Raw genomic sequence first — 27234 nt, 5'->3', positions numbered from 1 at the left:
CGCGCGGTGTGCGTCACGCCAAGCTTCGTCCGGGTGTGCTGTCTCACTGGTGAGGCCGTGAACCCGGAAAGTCCTTCTCTCCGTAGACCCTGCTGCCTCACGCTTCCCGCCACCATGGAGTATCTCATCGGCATCCAGGGCCCCGACTATGTCCTTGTCGCCTCCGATCAGGTGGCCGCCAGCAACATTGTCCAGATGAAGGACGGTGAGAAGAAGCAGGGGAGGCCCGGCGGGCCTGGGTGTAGGGGCAGTCGGCGGAAGTTGGTGAAGTGTAGGGTGAACCCCAGGACAGCTTGGAAGACGGAGCTCAGCCCTGCTCTGCCCTTCCAGCACGGCAGGATTTAGAACCGAGGGAGCTGGCAGACAAGTTTAGGACCCTGGCTGTGCTCTGGCCTTGCCCAGTTGCCGCTTGCTAAGTGAGAGTTTCCCAGGGTGGGGGGGATTCAGTTTGTAGGAGCTGAAGCGTGTGCTCGGTGGTGCTAGGCTCCTCAGACCTCCGAATTGCTGGTTAAGTTTCCGCGATCACTAGTAGAGGCTAGTTTGCGGGCGCCCTAGGGTGGGATCCTGGGGAAAGTGAGACTGGGGCCAGACTATGGCGATTCCAGTTTGCTTCGGCTGTCTTCAGTTGCCCAGCTCAGATCTTCCTTCTTCAGCTTTCACCTGCTGCTAGGTTTTCCTTGTATTTAAATTAAATAGTTAATGCAAGCAGAGATGGCGTCTCTCTACTTGCTTTGCTTTCTGTACGTTATTTTTTTAGTGCTCAGATTTTCTTATCTCTCAGACTAGTAATGTTCAACATAAAACTTGTTGAGAGGATTATATGTAAGAGTTTAGCACTGAGCCGGGCGGTGGTGGCACGGCGCACGCCTTTAATCCCAGTACTTGGGAGGCAGAGGCAGGAGGGTCTCTGTGAGTTCAAGGCCAGCCTGGTCTACTAAGGGAGTTCCAGGACAGGCTCCAAAGCTACAGAGAAACCCTGTCTCGAAAAAACCAAAAAAAAAAAAAAAAAAGGAGTTTAGCACTGGACAAATACTTAACAAACAGAAGCATTTGTGTATCAGGTGTGTCCAGCCATAAGCACTATTATATTCCCTCTTTGTAGAGTTAGTTGGACACAGAATATTAAACAAACAAACAGAAACCTTTCCTAAGCTCAGTAAGGAAAGGTGCTTTTGGCCAGGTGCCTGCTCGAATTTGATTCCAGAGCCCAGATGGTAGAGAGTGAAACTGATTCACTGCGGGTTGTCTGTCCTCTGACCTCCACACCCCTTCTGTGATGCATGCGCAGAACAAGAAAGAGTCCCTAAATAAATATATACTTTTTAAATTATTAGAGAAAAAGTTCCTAAGCTTACAAGTGGCAGACCCAGGTAATAACCCAGAAACCTGTGTGACTTGGGACTGAGGCTACATACAGTTCGGTGTGAAGTACAGTCCTGCTATGCGCAAGGTCCGGGTTCTGTTTTTGGAACTGCAAAAACAAGTTAGTAGACGGTCTGTGAAACATGATCCCTTTTACCCGTAACTACTATACGTAGCTGCTTCTTTTATAGTGGCAATTGACCCACAAAATCTAAGAGTGTGTTTTCATAATTGCTCATAGGCATGTTTAGAAGGTATTTTGCTTTTGTCCAGTGAATTAGAAATTCATTTAAAAAATTTCGGGCACTTCTGTGTACTTACTTTACAGTGCTAAGTGCTGAAAGGAGGCGGGGAAAGAATGCTGTGTAATCCCTGTTTTAGAAGAAACTAGCAGAGTTGGGATGATGGCTGAGTAGCTGTGCAAGCATGCAGATCAGAATTTAAATCTCAAGTACTCGCTTTTTTTAAAAAAAAAAAAAAAAGGCATACATGGCTGTGTGCCTCTAACCCCTATTGGGAGCAACGAACACAGACCCTGGGAGTTCACTGGCCAGTCAGTCAAGCCCAAAGGGTGAGCTGCTTTGTGAAAATAAATACAGTGATGTCCTTCTCTGTCCTGGGCACAGGCAGGTGTACCCATGCACTCTTATGTGTATAGCACACACACACACACACACACACACAGTAATTCAGTAAGAGATTTAGATATGTGTATATATAATTATAAAACAAGCCAGAAAGTGTTTGATTTGTTATGACGAAAGCCCTCAAACTTTGTGCTAATAGGAAGAGGGGGCTGTTTTTAGGTAACAGTGGTGAGGGGGAGATTCTGGTTGTAGAGGTTAGGAAAGCTTTGAAGGCAAATAGCAGTTAACCCTGGTCTCTGGAAGAAGTGTCAGTGCTGGAGTCTCCTGAAGCGTACGATGGGAGGTGAAGCATCACAGGTGACTGTGGCCGCTTTTACAGAGAAGAAGGCACCTGTCTGGTTGTGAGCCTGGAGCTCCCATCTGGGAAAACAGAAAGAACTCTATGAACTTTACTTGAGCTCTGTTCTTTCTGAAGAACTTGAAGTCATACGCCTGCAGTATGAATTGTTTCTCAAGAGACTTTATGAAATTTATGGTTAGTTTGTAGAAGTTCTGTTTGTAACCAGTCTCCTCACAGTCTGCTGTGAGGGTCAATTGCCAGTTACTTTGAAGAGTGAAGCTCTGAAGAGCAGGTGATTTTAGCATGAGGTGTGTGGGCGGAGCAGTCATGGTGTCTTCTGTTTCATCACAGGGATAGTGAATGGCTTTGAGAGGGAGAATGTGCTCCAGGCCCTTATCCATACTGTTCTGGTAGTTGTTACAGGGGGTGCAGCTTCTTAGGTGAAACCTGCTGAAAAAAGCACAAGGAGAGCCAGGCGCAGTGTTTCCCTTTAATCCCATCCCATAGGAGGCAGAGTCAGGATGATCTCTAGCTGGAGACCACCCTGGTCTGTATAATGAATTCAAGGCTGTTGTAGGATTATGTTAATGAGACTCTGACTCTGTCTCAAAAAAAAAATCAAAGAAAAACCTAGGAAAGAAATACAAGATGCTTTTTGTGTGATAGAAGTATTACTAGTTAGTGTTAGATTAGGGGTTTTTTTTTAAGTGCTTTTTAAAAAAAATTATTTTACATTCCAGCTACACTTCTCTCTCCCACCCGTTTTTGTTTTTGGTGGTGGTAGTTTTCTGTGGGGGTGGGGGTTGGGGAAAGCTTGCTTTTTTAAGATAGCTTTTCTCTGTGTAGCCCTGGCTGTCCTGGAACTCACTTTGTAATACCAGGTGACCTCGAACTCCCAGAGATCCCCCTGCCTCTGCCTCCGGGGCACTGGGATTAAAGGCTTGTGCCACCACCTCCCAGGTTAGGTTGGCTAGTATTTAGATTAACAATTTTAGGAGTAAGTCCTATGAATAGCCACAGAAAAGAAAAAAGTGTATGAAATAGAAAAAGGATACATTTGAGCAAGTTCTTGAAAATGAGTTGGAAATGATTGCACTCAACTGGTGTGAAAAACTTAGGGTAGAGGGTTTAGAGTTGTCTGAGGGAATCTGTGTAGAGTAGTGATTTGGGGAGAGGCTTGTTTTGTCAATGCTTTTAGGGGAGGAGGGCTTTTTTGCTCTTTGAAATGGAGTCTTAACTATGTAGCCCTGGCTGGCCTGGTACTTCTCACGTAACCTAGCCTCCCAGGACTGGAGTTAAAGGCAGGTACCAAAATAGAGGCTCAGAATCCTGCCAGGCAATGTTTCTTCATCGTACTGCTCACTGGGAAGAGGACATCTTCCAAATGCCTGCTGGTGAAGCTAGCTGGGTCAGTCTCAGTTTGCTTGGATGTGTAGTTAAGTTCATGCCTTTTTTCTTGCCCTAAACAGAGTATCTTTTTAAGTTACTCAGAGGTCTCCAGAAACTTGCTTTTCTGAATTTCCACAGCACATGTGATTTAGACTCTGTTGTCTCACACTAAGTGTAATAGTTTTCCTTACCTGTGACTTAGGCATTCGGAAGTGATAGTGTCACCACTTACACATTTTTGGTAACTGTGTCTGACCAGAATGCGTGTCTCAGTGTGCTCACGTGGCATTACATGCTTGTTCTCATCTGGCTGTCTGTGTGTGGATCCTGTGAGATTATTGAGGGTAAGAAGGTCCTAGAGCTGTACAGTGTTCTGAAGGGCTGTCCTTTGTGAAAGTGAACATGCTCCCTGTTTAAGGTAAATTTGCCTGAATTACATTTATTTCATAATTAACAGTTTACTGCCTAGACTCTTAGCCTTTTTGCTGAAATGTGATAGAAGTTTGTAAACTTACTCCCCAACAAGAACTACTTCGCTCCCCGATATTGTGTGTGCAGACATGTCACACACGTGTGCAGGAGTCATTTCTCTTCCTTCCTCTGTGTGGGTTCTGGGGATTGAATTCAGGGGGGCAAGTGCTTTTTTTACCTGCTGAGCCATGATGCTTATCGTTTTTTGCTTCTAAAAATAATGTAAACTTACTAAATGATGTTTTCTTACAAAGATGAAGCATGTTAAGTATAGAGATTTGGAAAATACTAATAAGCAAAAGAAGGAAATCAAAATTGTTCATGTTCTTACCATTGTCAGGAACTTAGAATATCTACCCTTCTGGCCCTGTACGTGCGGGCGTAAATGAAATGAATCTTCCCTTTATAACAACTTTGCAAACTAACAGTCTTTGAATGTGTAGCAAGTGAAAAATTGTTTATTTGGGAGTTTTAAGGCAATTCAACATTGTCTATAGGCATATTTTATGTAGGATCTCCCCCCAGTCTAAAAATCCACATTGTTAGTGTCTACAACTCTCCAACACTTGTAAAGTATTTGATAGTTGCATTTGTTGCTTAAATCCTATTAAGAGATTTTGACATTTCAAAAGCTTTCACGCAGGAAAACACGTCTCCCAGGGGAGATTACTCAGCACTGTTAGAGAAATGGAAAGTGAAAGCAGGGGAAGATAGGAAGAGTTAAGCTCTCCTCTGAAGCTGAGACTAAGTACTGAGCTCTCTTCCCTAGGCAACAATTACAGCCTGATTAATTATTTATCTATTTAATCTGAATGAGTCTGGTTCAGCTAGATAAGGTTAGAGTAGTACGGTTTTTGTTAGGTGTTTAGATAGCTCACTGTTAGCGCGTTCCTTAAAGTTTCTTCTTTGGCGGCTACTTTTCTTTTTTGTTTTGAGAGTGCAGTCGTTTACTTTGAGATTTGAAGTCTCCGCTGATTGTTTTTTCTTGAAATGGTTCCTTAATTTGACCTGTAGAATCCATTCCTTTCACATTTTTTGTATGTTTATATAACATTTGTATTTGTAGTAACAGAACTTTGAACCTAGTCTTGTGCCTCAAGGTCATCACCGTAGTCTGGATTCCTTCAGTTTGCCTCACTCCCTCCCACCCCATTTTTCTATTCCTTGTAATTTAAATGTTCTTAAATTGTTTTTTGTTGCTTGTTTGTTTGTATTTTGAGATAGGGTCTCACTATGTAGTAATAATTGTAGCATACCATGTAGAACAGGCAGGCGGGCTCCAGCTCACAGAGATCAGCTTACCTCTGCCTCTGGGGTACTGGGACCCCATGTCAAGCTTAAATTTTATTGTTTAATTAATTAATTAAGTGCTAGAGATTGGACTCAGGACCTCACATGCACACAGCATATGCTGGCTCACTCTGATACATCTATGGCCCGAAATTGTAATTAGAACAAAATAGTTATTTATTTTTATATGTATAGGTGCGTGTATGCACATGTGTGCAGTGCCCCTAGAGGTCAAGAGAAGGTGTGGGATTCCCTGGAACTGAAGTTTCAGATGGTTGTGAATCCTTATGTCAGTGCTAGGAATCGAACCTGGGTTCTCTGAAAAGCAGCCAGTGCTCTTTATTGCTGAGTTGTCTCTCCAACCCTGCCTTCCCCAACATTTTTTAAATGTTTTAAATAGTCTGCTTTCATATACAATTTTCAATTGAAATTAACCTTAGTAAAATATGTAGTTAACCTGTTGGTTAGTGAAACTATTCTTATAATGGTTAGTAAAATTATTCAGCTAGTAATTAGAAGGCCTGTTTATGGTTGCATATAATAAATGATCTTTGTTTCTGTAGTGATATTTTCTAATATGGATTTTTTTTTCTTTGAGCAGATCATGACAAGATGTTTAAGATGAGTGAAAAAATCTTACTCCTGTGTGTTGGAGAGGCTGGAGACACTGTACAATTTGCAGAATATATCCAGAAAAACGTGCAGCTTTATAAGATGCGGAATGGTGGGTAAGAGTTGGAGGGTAGCTTTGTCTGCTGCATTAGTTTTCTAGGGCCGTGTAACAAGGTTCCACAGGCCGGGCAGTTTGAACAGCAGAATCCTTTCATATCTCAAGAGGCTATAGTGTGAGGTCAGGGAGTTAGCTGGATTGAATTCTTCTGAGTCCTTTTCGTTGACTTGTAGGTGGCCATCTTCCCTCTGTGCCTTCACATTGGACTGGGGCTGGAGAAATGGCTTAGTAGTTAAGAGCATTTGAGCTGCTCTTCTGTTGAAATAAGGAGCGGCGGCAGGGCTGCGTCCCCAACACCCCGGCCGCTTGGCTAGCTCATGCCCGAAATAACAACACACAAACTGTATTCATTTAAGAACTGCTTGGCCCATGAACTCTAGCCCTTACAGGCTAATTCTCGCACCTGGACTAGCCCATTTCTAATGATTGTTTGTAAGCACCCCAAGGTGCGCTTACCGTGAAGAGTTTAGCCTCCGTCCATCCTGGTGTCTCTGCTCCAGAGAGCAGAGCTGTCTGGTCTCTCCCGGAGCAGAGCAGAGTCTGACTTCACTTCTTCTTCCGCCCAGCATCCTATTCTGTTTACTCCTCCCACCAATGCTTTAACCTATCAGGGCCAAGCAGTTTCTTTATTGCTCAGCCAATGAAATCAACAGATTGATATATGACACTCCCACATTAGCTCTTGCAGGGGATCTGATTGGTTCCAGTCCCACATGATGGTTTACAAATGTCTAGCACTTGAGGCAGAGGCAGGTGGGTCTCTGAGTTCAAGGACAGCTAGGGCTGCACATAGAAACCATCTTAAAAAACAAAAAGACAGAATATAGCTTTAGTTTAATTTTTATATGATCACATATGTAAAATGATTAGTTAACATCCATTCATACATTTTTCTAGGCAGTACATTTAGCACTGTGTACCCACTTACTTAAGTATTTTTGAAGATCTTACTAGTGTTAAACACTGTGCTTAATACGCTGGAAATTTACGGGTGATCAGGACTCGGAGCCTGCCATTCAGGAACCTAAAACATATGCTATTTGGGCTTACACATACTTAGGGTGAAGGGTCTGAGAGTGCTCCTGAAGACTGGTGCTGTTTCTTCGGCTGTCCTGAGAGGGGTCAACTGGATAAGATTAGGAAGAGTTGCTTGTTCCATGTGTTTTAGGTGCTAAACGTCAGTGCCTAAAAGAAAAATTGTGTTTGCAAGGCTAGCCTTTAAAACCCTAAGTTACCCGGGTAAGTACAGTTTGGAAGATGGAGGTGGGATGATCAGGAGTTCAAGGCCATCCTCACCTGCAGCCTGACTTAAGAGACCCCGTTTACACAAGATCATATTTTAGAAAACATAGGTAAATAAAAATGGCTTTTAACAATAGTCACAGTTAGAATATTGTGGTGGTGCACACCTGCAATCCTGGCACTTAGAGGCAGAAACAGGAGGAGCTCAAGTCTTTAAAAAGAAAGGGTATAGAGAAGTGATTTGGGTGGATGCTGTTGTTTTCTTCTGCTGCACTCAGATATGATTCTTTATGTATTGTACAGGCTATGAATTGTCCCCCACAGCAGCAGCTAATTTCACACGTCGAAACCTGGCTGACTGTCTTCGGAGTCGGGTAAGCAGTGCAGCTAGCGGCCTACCATAACAGCAGAAAGATAGGTGCTCTTATATTTCTTCTAGACATGAACAGTATTTTTGCCCCCTTTTTGGCTTTCCTGAAACCTTCCCATTGCTATTCATCCCTTTTTAATTCCGTTGGGTTTGTTTTCCTTTGTTACTGCTTTTTACTATCTAATTTTGTTGCTCGGGAGACTAACGAAGGTTATTGAATTCAAAGCTAGTTTGGTCTACATAGCTAGTTCTGGGTCAGCCCCGAAAATGTAGTGATAAGATGCCTTATTTTAAGAAGTAAATTAAAAGAACGTTTTGGTTTTTTGTTTTCTTAATGTTTATTTTGTATGTGATGTGGATTTGGAGGTCAAAAAAGTTAGAGGATCTGTTGGTTCTCGCCTTCCAACTTTGTGGGTTGCGTGAAGGCAGTTGTCTTTACCTGCTGAGCCTCTCACTGCCTCAAAAGAGAGGTGTAGTGTTTGTTGTGATAAATTGCCCCATTCCCTGAGACTTAATGTTTTTCAAAGCAATTTTAGGCTCTTAGTATACAGCAGTTTATTTATTCTTTGCCCTTTACTGAAGGACATCTTTGTTGCTTCCAATTTGAGGCAGTTTGCATCTTGGATTTGTTTAGATGCTTTCAATTTTCTTGGTAAATACTAAGGAGTGTGATTGCTGGTTTGTGCAGTAATAATATGCTGATATTTATTTATTTGTTTGTTTTGAGGCACTGTTTCTTTGTATAGTCTTAGCTGTCCTGGAACTAGCTCTGTAAACCAGGCTGGCCTTGATCTCATAGGGATCTGCCTGCCTCTGCCTCCCATCACCCCAAGTTAGAATATGGTGAATTTTGTAAGAAAGTGCCAAAAATTTTTTGAGGTGTTCTTATTTTTGTTCAACTGTAGCTGAAGGTCCCTACATAGTAATGGAGGGAGGTAATCCCTAGCTTTCTGTGACTCTTCAGCCAAGCATGGGGAGTTGTCTTCTTTTTTTCTGGTCTTGTACTGTAGCATTCTCTGTCTCATGTTAAAAAAGAGGCAAAGTTGACTTAGAGATTGAATGCTTAAGACTGTGTAGGGTGTGCCAAGGAAGTTCACATGTTTGCCAAAGGGTGTGTATTTTCTCCACAGGGACACTGAGTAAGTAGACTCTTACCATGTGACCTTACCTCCATGCCTGTTTATTATCTATGATATCCAGATAACTTCCCACAGGAGTGCCAGGAAAATGAATACTTGTAAATCATAATATTTAACATTCATATGACTTTTGCCCAAAGCATTTTGCTTAATAATTTAATCTACTCACTATTCCACTGAGACAGATAATAGTTGATTCTCTTGCTGATACTGTGAAAAGCATAAAGTGGCAGAGGGACTAGTTCAGGGCACACAGCAGGTCAGACAAAGTGGCAATAATTGTACCATAATTTGACTGTTTACCTTAAGGTCAACTCTTTGGTTCTTCAGTAGCAGTTTAGGGCATTCGTCTTTTGATGCTTTGGGTTCATCTACCGTCTTAAACTTAGTCACATGTAATCAAAGCAAGTGTGGGTGTTAAGCTTTTTATATGCCTGCTTGCTGTTGGTTTTTTAAAAGCTTTATTTTTAAAGCTGTATTTGTTTGTCTGTGTATGAATATGTGCACATGACTGCATGCGCCTAAAGAGGTCAGTGGCATTGGCTCACTCTGGAGCTGGAGCTCGGTATAGCAGGTTGTGAGCCTTCTGACATGGGTGTTGGGAGCAGTACAGACTCTTAACCATTGAGCCATCTTTCTAGACCTACTGTAGATCTTTAAAGCACTTTTATTTTCCAGTGCCCAATACCAGACACCAAACTTCTCCCTAAATAGAATCTGTCCCAGTGCTAGCTTTGACCAAGGGCTTTGCAATCTCAATGATCCAATATACAAATTTTTTAACGTATGTGTTTTGCCTGCATGTATGTCTATATATAATATTTGTATAAGTGATCATTATTTTTAAGAATAAGTCACAGACATAATGGATTGCAAGGTGAAGACAGATTTATGTGTATTATTTTTATCTGGGTGAAAAGTTAGGGATCTTTTATTTAATCTTTGAGGGAGAAGTGTGGGACAAAATTGGTTTCCTACCACCCAGAAGTGCCTGTGTTATGCAAGGAGTATTCCATAGCTTCTTGTGTAGAATGTTCCTCTGACTTACCAAGCAGAACTGGAATAAGAATTCCAGCTTTGGGCACAATAATAGATTTACCGTTAAATGCTGCAGACATTGAATGAATTAAGCTCCTTTTAGAATCGAGATAAGAGTGGGAATTTGCTTCGTGAAAATGCAGTGCATCCATGTAATCTTCTCTGCTAGCAGAGTGTTTGATGTTCTAAACAAACACTTATCCCTCGTGCACAATGACGGGCGCTCTGGTCTGTATTGACTGCCTCTGCCTGTGCTTCTTTGTTCTTCTAGTCCCTTTTCAGAGTGGATTCTAAAATAGGAATCTGTACTTTAGTTATTTAGAATTTTATTTTTAAGTATATGTGGGTGTGCATGTGCGCATGTGTGTGTAGGTGCCTAGGTGGACAAGAAGAGGGCATTTGATTCCCTGGAGTTAGAGTTACAGGTGATCGTGAGTGACTTGATACAGGTGCGAGGAAGAGAACACAGATCCTCTGGAAGCATCAAATGCTCTTAACTGCTGAGCCATCCCCTCTAACCTCAGTACTTTATTTTATTCTACAGAGAGAAATAATAGTTTTGTATATTCCTAAAGTTATTACATTTGGTATATTTACAAGGTGGCATTGTTTGACACGTGATCCATACTTTGGATTAACCAGATTTTATGTCTATGAAGATCCATGTCTGTAGCTTAGAGTGTTTGATTTTCAGTGTGCATGTGCGCATGTGCTTACCAGTGGTATCAGGTTGGAGGACATTTACTACAGTGTGTGTATATAATGAGTTGTGTAATAGGTCAATAAAATGCAGATGATTTGGAATTGTGGTTGAATAGTCTTTAGACTACTGCTAGTTGTGTGTCTTTGAACTAATTCAAAGATCAGTGTCCCTATTTACAAAATAATAGGACTTTATGGGATTATTATAAAGATTAAGAGATAATCATGCAAAGCTCTTTGTACATTATGTAAAACATGTAATGATTAATAAATGATTTTGTTTTTAATGCCCCTATTACTGTTTAGTTAAAGAAGCAATTTAATGGTTATAAGTTATCTTTATAGGAAATTATTTGTTGATTTTGTTTGTCGAGTTTTGATTTTTTTTGAGACGGGGTTTCTCTGTGTAGCGCTGGCTGTCCTGAAACTCACTCTGTAGACCAGGCTGGCCTCAAACTCACAGAGATCCACCTCTCCCTGCGTCCCGTGTGCTGGGATTAAAAACGTGCGCCACCACTGCCCAGCCTAATAAAATATTTTAATTCATTAAAAAAAAAACAGGAAAATGTCTCCTGGGTTTTTATTGCGTGAGAATTAAGCTTATATTTCCTAGTTTGGGGTTTTGAATGAGCCTTAGGCATGCTAAGTATGTGCTCTGTCACTCAAGCCCTTTTTTGTATGTGTGCGCGTGCACATGCTGTGTGCATACCATGGCACACCTGTGGAGCCCAGCAGAAACTGGGAATCGGGTTCTCTCATCCTTTGGGATGGGACTCAGGGGTTGAACTTAGACCATTAGGCTTGGTTGCAAACCCTTGAGTCATTTTGCCTGCCTTGCCCCACTGTTGCGTTTTTATATGATTATCTTATTTCCTTAAAAATCTGCTCTGTACACCATCTCCATGTCACTGGTGTGGGCTGAGGTGTGAACCAGCCCACTTTGGGGTCCTTGGGGAATGTGGAGTTTTGTGCTGAAGCTTCAGCAGAATGCTGGCCTCTGTAGTGTGGAATCATTCAGGGATTGCACAGTGTCTGCATAGAACCTTTTCCTGAAATGCTTCATAAACCCTTGGTGTCTCTCTCTCTCTCTCTCTCTCTCGCTCGCTCGCTCGCTCGCTCTCTCTCTCACTCTCTCTCTCGTGAATGCTTAGCAAATAAACAGAAATAATGAAGGCTATCTAACCTGGCATACTGGTTTCCAACCCTTATCCCTACACTAGCATTAAACACTTACCAGGAAAGATCAGTGTGATAAAGCCTCAGCTCATTCCACTCCAATTAACCCCCACCTCTGTTTTCCACATGCAGGAATTACATGTAAAATTTTAATCAGAAAAAAAATGGCTTCATCATTCTTATCCCCTGTAGTTTAAAATCTAATAGTTAAAACCTGTCGTAGGAGGTTTAGCGCCTGCTCTGCTGTGAGCGAGTTGACAATGCTGAGAGCGTGTGGTGCTTGGATCAGATGGCATGATCTAAAGGTCTGTGGGCGGGGGCGCGGGGCAGGGATCTCAGCAGTGGAGCACCCGCTTAGCAAAGCCCTAGTCCAACCCTGGTTCCAAGAAATAAAACATAAAGATCTGATGTCAAGGCTTGAATATATTTGTTTCAACGAAGGGAAAAGAAACTCCGGAAAAGTTTTTGGTATTAGTCACTTCAGAAGTGACCACTACTTCTCTCTGCTCTGGTTTTGAAGCATTTGCTTTGAGTAATGGGAGGCAGGTGCAGTGTGCTCCTCTTCTGAAAGAATCCTGTTGCTGAGAGACTGCTGTTCTGCACTGGAGTTATTCTCTTGATGCCTTACGTGGCTGGCTCCGAGACCATCTTCTGTTTATTGGTAGCCTTGGGATCATGTGATTGGTGAACAGATGGACCAGGTGAAACCTTGACTTTGCAGGTCTTATCCCCTAAACACAGCCAACCATTTGTTACATGTGATTAAAATATCACTAACAAGGGTAATTTCACATGCTTTTTGGCAAATGTGGTTAGCAGGATGTGACATGACGAAGCTCGGCCTTCTTCCTCTGTGCCATCTCCCTTGGGGCCTCGTCTTCCCTGCTCGCCCCCTCTTGCCCTTGCCCAGGCTTGCCTTCCAGCTCACCTGCTCCAGATGGGCGGCACAGTGGGAGGACACTGGCACGGGCAGATGTGTTTATTTTCCGGAGACAATGTTGTGCTGCTGCAGATGGTGGTGCCTTGGAGCAAATGGCAGCCTTTGGCAGCACTGCCACACAGCCCAGGCATCCCGACAGACAGAGCTGGCTGCTCTTGGTGACAGGGAAATTGGGGAGAAAAACAAAATTGAAGATGTTAATCAATTCCTGGACTTTCGATACAACTAGCAGTTTTCCTCCCCCACAAATGTCTCAGCTAGTCTGTGGATTTTCATTGTGGGCTAAGAGTTATATGTGTTTGTCGCTTTACCTCCTAGCATCAATAGGACAGACTAAAAACTAAACAGAGCTACATTTGTACTGCAAAACATATGAATATCCCAGGTCACATCAGTCCCCTAGGACGGGGGGGGGGGGGGGTGTGTGGCTCATGTCTGCCCCATTGGAGATACTACTGTTCTATTTTTAGTGGTCATTTTGATTATCCAAAGGCCCAGAGACAGGTGTGCCTTGAAGTTGAGGTACCTTAATTAATATGACAACACTATGCTTATAGTGTTTTTCACCAGGGTAAAACTTCTGACAGCTGTCCTTTAGGCAGTTTGCTTATTCAGTCACTAGGGCTTGCCTAAGTCCATAAAGACCGAGTGCTTGTTGAATCATTATACCTACTGGTTCCTAAGGAAAAGAAAATGGCTTCAGATGATTCTTCTTTATCAGAAAACCTTTTTTCCCCTTCTTAAAAAAATTATGTGGTGTTTTTCCCAGCCCTAGTGCTGATAGAGTTAGGATTCTGCAGGTGTAAAGTCCTCCCCCTCCCCTTCCCCATCTCTCCAGGGGGTTGTATGTGAGAAGGTGTTGCTTTCTCACTCAGAGAGCATATATGTGCTACCCTGTTGGATGCCTGCTGTGAGCAGAGAGAACCCCTGTTCTGGTTGTATGGAATAAGCCTATTGGATGGCTGGAATCGTACAATCCCATAATGCCAACTTTTCACCTAAAATATCTTTCCTAAGCACAGTAGAGGTGAAATAATATAGGTAATTGGCTTAGATTTGTATTATTTTGAAACAGTATCTTTAAAACTTTATGTGGTTTTTCTATCAAGGTTTGGTTCAAGGCTGGAGCTTAATAAGAACATGCTTTTAGTTTTCGGTGTTTGCCTTAGAAACACCTACTTACCCCACCTTTACGGTTACACCAGTGCCCTAGTCTGTGTAGGCGCGGTTGTAGGTAAGTCCTAACACACAGACAGAAGCACACATAAGCCCAGGCTTCTTGCTGACTCTTTTTATCTTTGTAGGAGCATACAATGTTATGGATTTAAGGACTGGTCCCCAAAACCCTTTTATTGTCTGACAAAAAAATGCATGTGTACAGTGAGGAAGGCTTCGCAGTAGAGGAAGAATTGACTGCTTTTCATTAACCTGGGAAGTCTTACATATGTATCTGTTACATTCATTTAAGCTATACATGTATGTTTTATGTATTTTACATGTTACTCATAAAAAGGTCTAATTCATAAAAAGACAAAAGAAAGGCTAACTGCAAGAAAGCATAAAAATAAGAAAAATAATAAATATGATTAACAGGACTGGGAAGAAGAAAAGGAAAGGAAAAGTTATCTTTTCTGTGTGCTAATTTTTGGTGTTTCTGTTTGTTTTTGTTCTTGTGTTAGGGAGCTGAGGACCAAATTTAGAGCCTTGTGCTTGCCAGGCAAATGCTTACCACCTACTTAAATCCTGACCCAAATATAATAACCTGAATCACTGAAATGTTCTACCACAGTCGAATGCATCCTTTTCTGAAGCTTTTAAATAGGGTGACCTAGAGCCAAGATGTTCTTTAATTGCCGATAGCCATTCGTTCAGCAGATCTCCAGGCCTGCACTGTCTTTGGGGCTGAGGAAGCATGTGCGAAGTTCAGTGTGTCCCTTCAGATGGGAAAACAGAAGTAAAAAGTCAGTTGTCCTGCAGAATAAAAGTGCTGGGATACATATGTACACAGGGCGTTCTGGAAACAGACTTAACCTATGCTTTGAAAGACAAAAGATGCAGCAGAAGGGACAGCTGGGAGCACAGACCAGGATGTGCGAGAGCATGTTAGTGTTTGCAGATGCTCAATTTTATCTGTTTTAAGTAATAGGATACAGTATACAAATTAGGGTATTACTGATTTTTTAAAAATGTTAATAGGTGGCATATTCTATTGTATATAAAACTATAGTTTGATAAATAAGGCTGGGAGTTTTAGAGGGGTTTTATTGTTGTTTTTCATGACAGGCTTTCTCTCTGTAGCCCTGGCTGTCCTAAAACTCAAAAGTCTGCCCCGCTAGAGGGATTTTAAGAGATCGAAACTTGAGAGGTGGTCCATGTTATCATAAAAGCAGTGGGCAGGCCTGGCAGGATGGCTCAGTGGTTAAGAAGGATGCAGATTTTAGCACCTATATCACAGCTCACAACGATCTGTACCTCTAGCTCCACTGGATCCAACTCCCTCTTCTGGCCTCCTTGGGCACCAGGTATGCATCTTGTAATACATACATACATGCCATGGAGACAAACATTTCATACACACAAAATAAAAATAAATAAATCCTGAAAAACAAAACAAAAAATCGGTGGGCCTTTCTGAAAATCTTTTGGCTAAAGAGATTTGCATAATCAGATCAGATTTTGTTAAATACTCTTTGGACTTTAAGGAAAGAATTGAGGAATAGGGAGAGTTTTGAGCTCACGTAGCCACTGACAGTAGGAATAACTTACGTTGGATATGAGGTGTTAATAGGGAACACTGTTCTCACAGAAGGGTTCCTAACTAGTCTTTTTCCTGGAGAATTCATTGCTACTCTGTACACTGTTGACATCTGAAAACATACACAGTTGTATATATTCTAAGTATTCCTCCCCAGAAGACATAGTGTCTATTAACTTGGAGATGAATCTGTTATGCATCAGCATTCCTAGATATTCACGGACATGCTCTGTGTAGACATTTAATAGGTAAGCTGTGTTACGCATGTGTATAGCAAAGCATGAGTCTGCGATTGAGTTTTAGTAATCCACTTGAATGTACATGGAGCCCTACATTTGTCCTAGAAACCACCAGCTCAAGAGAAAGGATCCAAGCGACCTTGTTGCAAACGTGGTGTTGGTTTTGCCATTGCAGGGTCAGCAATTTTATTTTGATGTTATTTGGGAGAAAGCAGTATTTTTGATTAGCAAGTAAAATTAATGTAGAAAACAAATACTGTGTTAACTAGTTGGTATAATAAGGCATCTGTGCCATGTTGCATTTCAACTCATTAAATTTCTCAACTTCTAATTACAGTAAGGTTACAGCGTTTAATAGAATCAACCAAACTTGAGCTTAGCAATGGCTTTAGAGAAATAAAATTAATAGCATTTTGGCATTTTTATGGGAAGGACTTAATAAACATTGAGGTTACATGCTACTTAATTTTTTTCCTTCCTTTCTTTTCCTTTGGCTCCAGATTTATTTAGTACTTATTATTGACTTCTAGGAACTTTAACACAGGTAAGCACTTGGGTTGGGCATTTGAGGCTCTAAGTGGAGCAATAGACTTTCAAAGAAAAAAGAGCAGCAAAAATATGGTTGGATTGTAGACGTATCTCATTTAGGGTTTCAGAAAGTTTAGTGGTTATTTCATTTGTAGCACCTTGCTTCTTTGTTCTCAGTGTGGCATGCACATTTATAGACATTGATTAAGTCACTAGAGATTAAACCTAGGGCCTCGTGCATCCTAGGGAAGTTTTGAACTACTGAGCTACATCCCTAGCAAATATTTAGTGGTTTGTGTCTTTTTGGTTTGAGTTTTTTGTGGTTGTTTTATCTTTCAAAACAGGGCTTCTCTATGTAGTTCAAGCTGTCCTGGAACTCTCTCTGTAGACCAGGCTGGCCTCAAACTCAGAGAACCACCTGCTTCTGCCTCCTGAGTGCTAGAATTGAAGGCAAGTGTGCACCACCACCGCCTGGCTGGTGAGTTTAAGATTGTTTTTATTACTTTATGTGTGAGTGCTTGACCTGTATATGTTATGTATGTGTGCCACATGCATACCTGGTCCCAGGGAGGTCAGAAAGGGGTATCAGATATCAGATCCCATGTAACTTAAATTGCCGGTTATTGTGAACCACTGTGAGGATGGTGAGACTTGAGCGTGGGTCAAGAACAAGTGCTCTTAACTACTGAATCATCTCTCTAGTCCCAGAGTTATTTTATTTTAAATAGTTTTTAAGCTTATTTTATTTAATGTGTGTGAATGTTTTGCCTGCCTGTGTATCTGTACACCACATGTGTGCCTAGTTCCTGAAGAAGACAGAAGAGGGTGTTGGATCCCCTGGAACTGCAGTTAAGGATAGCTGTGAGCCACCATGTGACCCTCTACAAGAGCAACAATTGCTCTTAACCACACAGCTGTCTCTCCAGTCAAAATGTATTATTTTTAGTTACGTGGGGCAGATACAGGGGGGTGCAAGTACCCTTGGAGGCCACCAGTATCGGATCCCTGGAGCTGCAGTTACAAGCATTTGTAAGCAGGTATGGGTGCTAGGAATTGACCTCATGCCTCTTCTCTCTCTCTCTCTCTCTCTCTCTCTCTCTCTCTCTCTCTCTCTCTCTCTCTCTCTCTCTCTCTCTTCTTTCGTAGTTTCTCTATAGCCCTAGTTTTGTATCTGCCTCCTGAGTTCTGGGATTGCTAGGATTAAAAGTCATGTGCCACAGCACCAAACACAACATGCACTCTTAGCCGTTGAGCCATCTCTCCAGCCCTCTGTTTTCTTTAATGTATGTGTGTATATGCTCATGTGTGTGCTTGTGGGCAGAGGCGTGAGGACACTGAGTGTCTCCTCAGTGCTGTTTATCCTGGGTGTTTTGTTTTTAAAGGTAGGATCCTACTCAGTTGGAACTCAGCAGATTCAGCTTAGGCCATCAAGTCCTAAGATCCTCCTGTCTCTGCCTCCCTAGCAGCAGGATCACAGGTGCACTGCCAAGCCTGGCCTTTTACATGCATGCTGGAGGTTGAGTTTGACAGAACCATCTCCCCAACCTTTTGGTTTTAATTTTTGAAACAAAGTATAGTCAAGGCTGGGAATTTGGAATCCTCCTACAGAGCTGTGGTTACAAACAGTTTTTAGTGCTGCAGTGATTAAGTACATTTGTGAAACATAGACTTAATATTCTGATTCTAATTAGTTTAAACTTGTAGGTTTTTTTTTCTTTTCTATTTGTCCATAGGATTAAGGATTAAGAAGGAAACTGTGTTCAATTTCCAACTCTCTCCTTTCCTTTAGCCAGTCAGTAACAGGAGCTCAACGTTCCTTAAGTTCTTTCTTGTATCTGTGTCCTTGCTAATATTCTCTCCAGAACACTGATTAAGCTCAGTTTAGCATTTATTAGGGAAATCTTCTCTGAACTCTTCACCCCGTTCCTTCACATGAATGTCACCTTCAACCTACATACACTTCTGCCAAGTGTCCCGTTGTGATTATATCCTTTACTGTCTTCCACGTGTGAGAGCGTGTAGGCGTGGTGCAAGTAAACACTCCTCACTGGCTGCCTCTTGGCCCAGGCTTACTGACTTTGACCACTTCCCCCTTAGTGAAAGTCTTAACTCTTTGTTGCATTTTCTGTTCCTTGTTCCTCAGTCTTACCAGTTTACCTTCTAAATATACCTCATATTCCACATCTGCCCCATCCCCTTCTGCCACAGCTTAGCCCTCACTATCTTCCATCTAGACTACTGGGGTACACTTCAAATGTTCTCCCTTCCTGTTTCATCCTAATTCGTCATATATATAAATGTCAGTTTCTGGCCTAAAGTGGTTAAGTTTTACCATCTCCTCCATGGTTACATACTGTTCATGTTCCTCCTTTCCTTTAAGAAAGGATCTTTTTTGTTTGGTTGGTTTGGTTTGGTTTTTGGTTGTTTGCTTGGTTTGGTTTTTGAGACAGGGTTTCTGTGTGTAGCTTTGGTGCCTGTCCTGGAACTCATTCTGTAGACCAGGCTGGCCTCAAACTCACAAAGATCCACCTGCCTCTGCTTCCCAAGTGCTAAGATTAAAGGTGTATGGGGCAAAGTTTCTCTGTAGCTTTGGAGCCTGTCCTGGAACTCACTCTGTAGAGCAGACTGACTTCGAACTCACAGAAATCTGCCTGTCTCTGTCTCCCGAGTGCTGGGATTAAAGGGATGCTCCGCCACCTGACTGTGTACATGGTTTTCTTAAAAACGGACATTTTTTGTCTGGATATGGTGGCTGATTCCTGTAATCTCAGTACTTGGAGGTCTGAGGCAGGAGAATTGCCATGAATCCAAGGCAAACATGGTAAGATCTCTGTTGTATGGAAATGATTCTGTATTACTTAGGAATAGATAATAAATATTATTTAAAATATTATTTTAGATCAAGTAAAAGTATTTAATCACAATAATTGGAAATTGCTCAATTTTAAAATGTTTGGAATGAATTTTTTTTTTAAGTGTGGAAATCTGTGGTAGGACCGGCAAAATAGCACAGCAACACTTGCTGCCATGCCTGAGTTTGGTTTCCGGAACTCAAATGGTAGTGGGAAAGAACTAGATTCCTACAGGTGACCACATGTGCACTCTGGCACTCACAAACACAGAAATAGTCTTAGTCTGCTATTAAAGTGGCAGAATTAGAATTTTAAAACATTATACTCTGAAACCACCCAAAGGTAGTAAATTCTGTTGGTTACTGAAAACAAGTTCCTCAGTCAGTTCAGCGCTAGTATCGAAGAGTAATTGATCCAGTTTCCTTCCTAATGAAGATGAAATGGATCCTGACAAAGCAGTTAAGGGATAGCTCCTACAGATACTCAGAGAAGAAATCACAGCTGTGGCATGAAACCTGCTCTCCTAAGTCCTAAAACATTGTTGAATTATTGATCAGTGCAGAACAGTGGGTACTAGCATAAAAATTGGGGGGTGTTTTGTATGAAATTCACAGCTATATATTGAATCATACATTTCTACTAATTTCCATTTTGTGGAGGCAGAGTGGTTTCCTGGAGGGCACAGAGAACTTGTAGTTGGCAAGCCTGAATTTTGGTCTTGACTCTGGTGTTAAGGATCCATGTAGAGGACAGTCTTCTCTTTTTTTTGAACAGTTGGCTCCATGTGTAAAGGGAATGCTAGGTATGCTCACTGAGCTCATAGATCCTCCAAACTGCATTTTTATATTTTATCCATCTTAGGATAAAAGGTAGAATCTTGGCAATCTGCTGGACTAAAAGAAACAGCAGGCACGGGGCTGGTGGGATAGATCAGTGCTAAAGCATGTGTTTAGTGTGCACAGGGCCCGGAGCTTGATTCCCACCACGACCACCCAAAAAGGTAGCCACAGTATTCTTTTCAAGATATATTGTTGAGCCGGACAGTGGTGGCGCACACCTTTAATCCCAGCACTCGGGAGGCAGAGGCAGGTGGATCCCTGTGAGTTCGAGGCCAGCCTGGTCTATAAGAGCTAGTTCCAGGACAGGCTTGATAGCTACAGCAAAACCCTGTCTCAAAAAAAANTATATAGTCTAATATGTTTAGAAATCCGTTGATTAAAATGCTCATCTCATTTGTCCCATGGTGTTTTAGTACCTACTTCCACATTACTGACCCACGAGGCACGAGCGTCTGTTTCCCACACTGCTTAGGACTCGAAGGTGCAACATGGCCCTGCACTCTCTCAAGACCCTCAGTCATAGTGGTGCCGTCCCATTCAATTAGAGGTGGCAAAGGCTGGCCTGGCTCCAAAAGAAGACTGTCAATTCCTTTCCTTTTCTGTGTCCACGCTCGGCAGGATGCTTCCTCACGCCCACCTCTCTCCCCCTTGCTGTGACTTTGGCTTCCGCCAGATGTCACACCGCTGCTTGTCACCGCCCAGACTCTCATCATCGCTGATTTTGTTGTTTCGTGTATTTGTAACAACTGTTCTCTTTAGCTGTAAAATTTATGGAATTTCACACACTTCTTAAACACCACAGTGTTCTTTTTCATAATAAGGAAACAAACAAGGAATTGTATGCACAAAAGTTAGATTTAAGCAGACTTTCTGTGTGTGATGTACACTCCCCACTCCCAAATGTACAAGTCACAGTGTGTAACTGAGCTTAGCTCTGTGATTCTCAGGGGCACAGAGATGAGTTAATGCATCTTGATCTCAGGAGGAAGTACGTGAGCGATATGCTTTATAGATAGTACCCAGTTCAGTGTTACCCCTTTGGTAACCATAAAAGGTAGATAATTTTATTCGCTGTAATAGCATCTCCTTGATCTTTGTATTATCTTGTCCAGTCTGTTAGTACAGTCGGTTCCTAAAAGTGAGCAGGCGAGAGTAGCGGGGTTTTTGTATCACTGTGCATCCAGCCTGGTCCTGACCCCTTCACACGTATTTATTTAAACACCAGGAAATCTTAAAATGGCCTGAAACTCTTCACTTAGTAAATAAGCTTATTGTGTACTTTTTAAGAGGGGAAAGTCTGTTTGCCTAGCCCCTCACACACGTGGAATAGAGGTAATTTTTATCTTGGTATGGTGACACATGTCTGTGATCCCAGCACAGAATGCTCACAGCAAATTCAAGGCCAGCTTCAACACGTAGTGAGTTCCAGGGCTGTATAAGGACCATGTCTCCACCTGCCTCCCGAAAAGAGAAAGGCAGATTTTATGTTAGTAGAGTCAGAATTAAAGCTCAGGCCCAGCCCTTTGCTCCTGTGACCTGTTTCTTCCTGAGTTGTTTGTCTGTGGTTTAGCCCCTTCTTTATTTGGGACTTAATGCCTAGCTCGCATCCTAAACTGTTTTCTTCTTAGCAACTTGTGTCTAGAGGGAGGTGGAAAGAGAAGCAACAAATCCACTTATTTATGGAGCTGTAGGCATTTAATTTAAACCTGAACCACTTGTCAGAAATGGGGCCTATTGGGGCTGGAGAGGTGGCTCAGTAGTTAAGAACATTTACTGTTTTTGCAGAGGGCCTGGTTCAGCTCCCAGCACCCACATGGCAACTCACAATTGTCTCTAACCCCAGTTCCAATAGATCCAGTACCTCCTCTGAGGGCGCCTGTACACACATGGTGGGTGCACTTACATACACTTGGGCACACACACATGTACTTAAATAGTTTTTAAAAGAAGAAAAAAGGGCCTGTTACATCCTTGCCTTGTTTTAGTGGTGATATTTTCTTGTAATATTAAACATTGGCCACATATATGTTAAAATGTTTGAGATACTCTCTTGAATGATTATTAGTGTTCACTCATTTAACAAATGTTTATTGAATATATGCTGTATGCCTGTGCATCGTTGAAGAAGACAGACACACTCCTCTCTTCACAGAGTTTATAATATATGAAATATTTGTGAACAGGTGGATTGTTTCTCTATATACTGTTTTTCCCCATCACATCACGAGAAGTCACCATGTGTAAGCTGTTAGAACAAAATTGTAGGGACATGTAGCTGTTACCTTTCCTTATAGAACTGCTTAGAATAGCACAGAGGTGACTTGGAATTGATCTGACTCCAGCAAGACAATGACAACATTCAAAACTTTATTTGAAATTTAAAGACAAAACAAGCCAAAAAAAAAAAAAAAGCCAACATAAGTCAAAGGTCTTTGATGGAGCACTGTCAGAATTTCTGAAACTGCAAGTTGTCACCCAGCTGTATTGACTAATTAGTCTAGACAGCACCACTTATTTATGCTTAAGATCTCACACATGCCGAAGTTGGTAATTCGAAGTCACACAATATTTGTGAGTTATCTTCTGTTCCACAAGTTGTAGGTTCTGGCTACCAACTTCACTAAGTGTATATGAGATGCTTAAGCATAAATAAATTATATTATGTAGATCAAGTAAGCACCACAGTTGCTTCTGTACTTGTGTTTACATGGGGTCGCATATAAAATCTTCTAGTAATGGCTGTTGAGTAACATGGATTATTCTTTTTTTTTTCTTACATGGATTATTCTGAAGCATGATTTAATCTCATATTATAGGAAGACTATTAAATAGAACATACCTGGAATCTGCTGCTTGGGCCTTTTTGAGTGTCTATGGATTCCTAATACACCATGTAACTTGGTAAAATTGGTTTGGTTAGTCTTGCAGTGGCTATTCTGGCTATACTAAGCTGGGAGGACCAAGTTACGAACTTAGGAAAAAGATTAAACTTACTTTGTGATAGGTAAGAAAATGTATCATGGATTCTCTTACAGGAAAAATGCTTATATAATTAATATATATGAGCTAACTGGACATGTGCCTGAGCTGTTGGCCAAACAGTGTTATAATTAATACAAGCGGAAAAGCATTCTCTGATTACAACGTGTGCGTGTGTGTGTGGACAGCTGGTGGGAGTCAGGTTCCTGGGACAAACTTGGATCATCATGCTTGGCTATTAAGTCCCCTCACCTGCTGAACCATCTTGACAGCCCATATGAGGTTCTTTTCCATAGACCTTAAATAGAAACAAACAACAACAAAAAAGCCTTTTCCTGTACCTCTGACCATACTAGTTCTCCAGGTAGGAGTGAACTTTTACTTCCACGTGTGATTTAGCCGGTTGCTGCTAGTATTTGCTTGTTGTCAGGCCAGAACTCCTGTTCCTGTTTGCGTTGTTGGCGTGCTGCTCTCATCAGCACGTTGTTGTGTCTTTTCTTTGCAGACTCCATATCATGTGAACCTCCTCCTGGCTGGCTATGATGAGCATGAAGGGCCAGCCCTTTACTATATGGACTACCTGGCAGCCTTGGCCAAGGCTCCTTTTGCAGCTCATGGCTATGGTGCCTTCTTGACTCTCAGTATCCTTGACCGATACTACACACCAAGTAAGTACTGGCAGTCTAGGGAGAAACCCTTAGCTGTTTCCCAGTCTTGTCAAGCCTTGGAGTTGGCTGACTACCCTACAAAGAGGATAACTCCTCTCTGGAAGCTGCTCTCTCTCATGGGTCAATACAACCTTCAAAAACCTTATTGATAAAACTCTGCCTGCCAGGGCTGGAAAGGTGCCTCAGCAGTTAGTAGCACTGGTGCTTCTTCCAGAGGACCTGGGTTCAATTCCTAGCACCCACATGACACCTCACAACTGTCTGTCGCTCCAGGTCCAGAAGACCTGATACCATGGCAAAATACCAATGTACTTATTTTTTAAGAAGTCTTCCTGCCGACCAAAATAAGTTACTCCTAATTTGTTTGAAAGGGGTGCTGAGGTAAATGTCACCATGAATAAAACATACCTTATTCGGTTCTTCTCTTACGTTCATTTTCCTCCGCCTGGGTGGTCATTGATGTCTCAGCTATAGACAGCCCATAAACAAAGCAGTTTATGTGAATGTTTTGAACTTGTAAGGATGAACAGGTCCAACCATGATAGCTAAAGACTTCTTTATTTAAACACATCAAAGCTTTTGAAGATCACTGCCTCCTATAAAAGAAAATCATTTCTTTGCTTGTACCTAAACTGTCAGCTTGATGAAACATGAGAAAAGCAATGCTTTTGTGCCAAGTCTGTCTTCTGACCCATTCCCAGCCTCAGCGTTAGCCGTGGGGACTGGACATTCCTATCGGGCTCTCCCAGGCTAGAGCTGCAGCACGGTTGAGCATTTCCCCTGCACTCTGGTCTTCCCTGAAAACATCATAGCAGTCGGCATGGTCTCTTCTTTGTGGTACTGCCCTCTCATGAGCCCTCAGCCATGCTAGAGCTGCAGGCCACATCCTGAAAAGAATTAGCCTGGCCTCCTGGTGACTGTCTTGATTTGGCATCTGTCAGTAGTACAGCTGACTTCCCCCACCAAAGTAACACCAGCCGCCCTTGAAGCCTAATGCCTAATGTGTCATCCCGGTTTGCCACGCCTACCAGCGATCCCTTTGGATCCTGTTCAGAAGAGTTTCAGTTCCATCCTCTTAACTGTCTTCCCATTGTTCCACTGAGACCCAGCTGGGAGCATGAGGATGGCGCTCTGGCCTTGTCCTCCCGATCCCTGATTTGCAGCTGGCAAGGGCAGGTGGAAATGATTTAAGCCCTGGACTAAAGGGGACTGGTGAGGGCGAGCTATGAAAAAGAGAGGCAGGCTGCTGAACTTCTTGAGAGGCGGGTCCAGGCCAGAGGAGACAGAATTCTGTCATGCTTACCCTTCACTGCAGCAAATCAATTTGTGATGGCTCAGGGCTCTGGGAGCATTGGTCTGGGCGCCCTCCTCTGCATGTGGACTAACTAGAAGTTCGAGTGTGTTTTGCTTTTTCCAATTGTGTGGTACTCAGACCTGAGAAGTTTGAAACTTAATCACAGGCTGTTAGGAGCTGGACCGACAGCCTACAGTGCTCCGCCTCTGTTCTCTTTCAGCTATCTCACGTGAGAGGGCAGTGGAGCTTCTTAGGAAATGTCTGGAGGAGGTGAGTAGCTCCCAGGGGATCCGGAAGGAATGTTTTTGTCTCCGTTTGAAGCACTGTTCCTGTTCTTGGTTGCTTGTTTCTGCTCCTTGTCAGACGGGAAGTTGCTACCGTGGAGGAGGTTGATGTGGGTAATGCACTTGTATGTTAGTTTCTCCCTCTGTCACCTCCGCGTCAGTGTCAGTTTCATTGATTTAATTATTTTCCTTTCTGGTTAATCTAGACCAGTCGTTCTCAAAATCCATTATGTATCACCTCGGGGAAACTTTCCTTATCCCTGCTAGGCCCCAGCACCCAATTCTAAATCATCTGTAGATAGGTAGAGACTGAGTCTCTTTTAACTGGCAGCTAAATGATTTTTTTTCTTTTTTATTTTTTTTATTTTTATTTATTTATTTTTTTTTTTTGGTTTTTGTTTTGTTTTTCGAGACAGGGTTTCTCTGTGGCTTTGGAGCCTGTCCTGGAAGTAGCTCTGTAGACCAGGCTGGTCTCGAACTCACAGAGATCCGCCTGCCTCTGCCTCCCGAGTGCTGGGATTAAAGGCGTGCGCCACCACCGCCCGGTTAATGATTTATTTTCTAATGTTTTTTTTTTTGTTGTTGTTGTTTGTTTGTTTGAGCCGGGGTTTTTCTATGTAGCACCTGGAACTAGCTCTGTAGATCAGACTGGCCTGAAACTCAGGGAGATCCACCTGCCTCTGCCTCCCAGGTGCTGGGATTAAAGATGTCTGCTAGTACATCTGGCTAGGCAACCAAATGATTTTAATGCAGTGATGATGATCAGGCCCCAACACCCTGGGCTGTGTCACTGTTGTGCCACCATAAAGCCTACTCCCATAACATTGCATTCAGGCCACCCGAGAAAGCCCCTGGGAATTTGGATCAGAGGGGGGAAAGAGATCTTTGTTGTGGGAGGTCACACACCCAAAGTCTCATAGGAAGAGTGTAGGATACAGGGTGAGCTGGCAGAAAGTAGCCTTGTTAGACATGTCATTCTTTTTCCTTGTGACCTAAGGATGAACTTGAATGAATTGTCTGGTGAGAGAGGGGACAGAGCAGGTGAGGGCTTTGGCAGCACTGTCGGCTTCAGCTGCCTCTTGTGTAACTCTATCATTTTTAGGCCACGGTGACCTCATCCCTCTTCCTCTTTTTAATTTCCCTTCACGAGAGCTGCTGAGAATCAGTCGTGGGTTTCTTAGCCATCCAGCTGACAGACAGTGTTACCCACAGATATCCTAGTGGGAAGGGGTAACCAGGACAGCCTTAACCTGGACTGCAAGAGACGGGCATGGCTTGTTCCATGAATGTTCTCTGGACATGGTTCCCACTATCTCTGCAGCTGCGCGTGTGACACACACACACACACACACACACACACACACACACACACACACACACACACGGGGAAGTGACTACATAAACTGTTGGCACCTAGGGCATCCTGTCCTGGTCCAGAGTCTGTTCTTAGATGAGCTCCTGGCTGGCTTAGTATCTGGAGACTTTCTTAGAGGCAAGTGTGTTCTTGTAGACAGACTGGTAGCAGACTGTGAGGATACACATTGGATTGTCTCGTGTACCTGCTGACTGGCCAGAGGCAGGCTCACAGCTGCATTTCCCAGGTCATGGTCACTGCCTTCCAGTCAGCACCCAGCTCCTGTCTAGACATTCTTCAGTGACATGGTACCAGCTGGCCAGTTCCACAAGAGGAGAGCCTTTACACTTGTCCCCTTAGCTGAGGGCAGACCCTGTCTCGTGCTTAGTAGTCAGTAAATGTCTGCTCACTGGTTCCCTCGTCTCTCTGCAGCTCCAGAAGCGCTTCATCTTGAATCTGCCTACCTTCAGCGTTCGGGTCATTGACAAGAATGGCATCCATAACCTGGAGAACATCTCCTTCTCTAAGAAGGGCTCCTAACGTCTCTTCCTTCCTCCCGCTCATCGGGGGACTTTTTTGATAGGATCCTTAATTTTTTTTCTACTCTTTTGGTGTGCACTCTTAATAGATGGTTAATTCAAAATAAAGCAGACAATACTCAATTGA

At 42.7% G+C, this 27234-nt stretch overlaps 1 protein-coding gene across 1 annotated transcript; it reads left to right on the top strand.

The window, feature by feature from the left end:
* Nucleotides 1–27234, top strand: Psmb2 (proteasome 20S subunit beta 2). The gene is made up of 6 exons (XM_050153815.1): nucleotides 1–205; nucleotides 6041–6163; nucleotides 7715–7785; nucleotides 23474–23636; nucleotides 25151–25200; nucleotides 27001–27234. The coding sequence occupies exons 1-6, from the start codon at nucleotides 115–117 to the stop codon at nucleotides 27106–27108; spliced, it is 606 nt and encodes a 201-aa protein (XP_050009772.1). The 5' UTR covers nucleotides 1–114; the 3' UTR covers nucleotides 27109–27234.

Source organism: Alexandromys fortis, unplaced genomic scaffold (assembly GCF_014885135.2).
Source record: "Alexandromys fortis isolate MF-2015 unplaced genomic scaffold, M_Fortis_MF-2015_v1.1 scaffold_26, whole genome shotgun sequence".
Classification (NCBI taxonomy): Eukaryota; Metazoa; Chordata; class Mammalia; order Rodentia; family Cricetidae; genus Alexandromys; species Alexandromys fortis.
Note: the sequence above shows the minus strand (reverse complement) of the source record. Positions and strands in the feature narration are given on the sequence as shown.

Excerpts from the sequence above, each read along its gene's own strand:
- Psmb2 (XM_050153815.1), top strand. The coding sequence starts at position 115 with ATGGAGTATCTCATCGGCATCCAGGGCCCCGACTATGTCCTTGTCGCC. Across the intron at positions 23,637-25,150 it reads TGACCGATACTACACACCAA|CTATCTCACGTGAGAGGGCA; the intron begins GTAAGTACTGGC and ends GTTCTCTTTCAG. Across the intron at positions 25,201-27,000 it reads TTAGGAAATGTCTGGAGGAG|CTCCAGAAGCGCTTCATCTT; the intron begins GTGAGTAGCTCC and ends GTCTCTCTGCAG.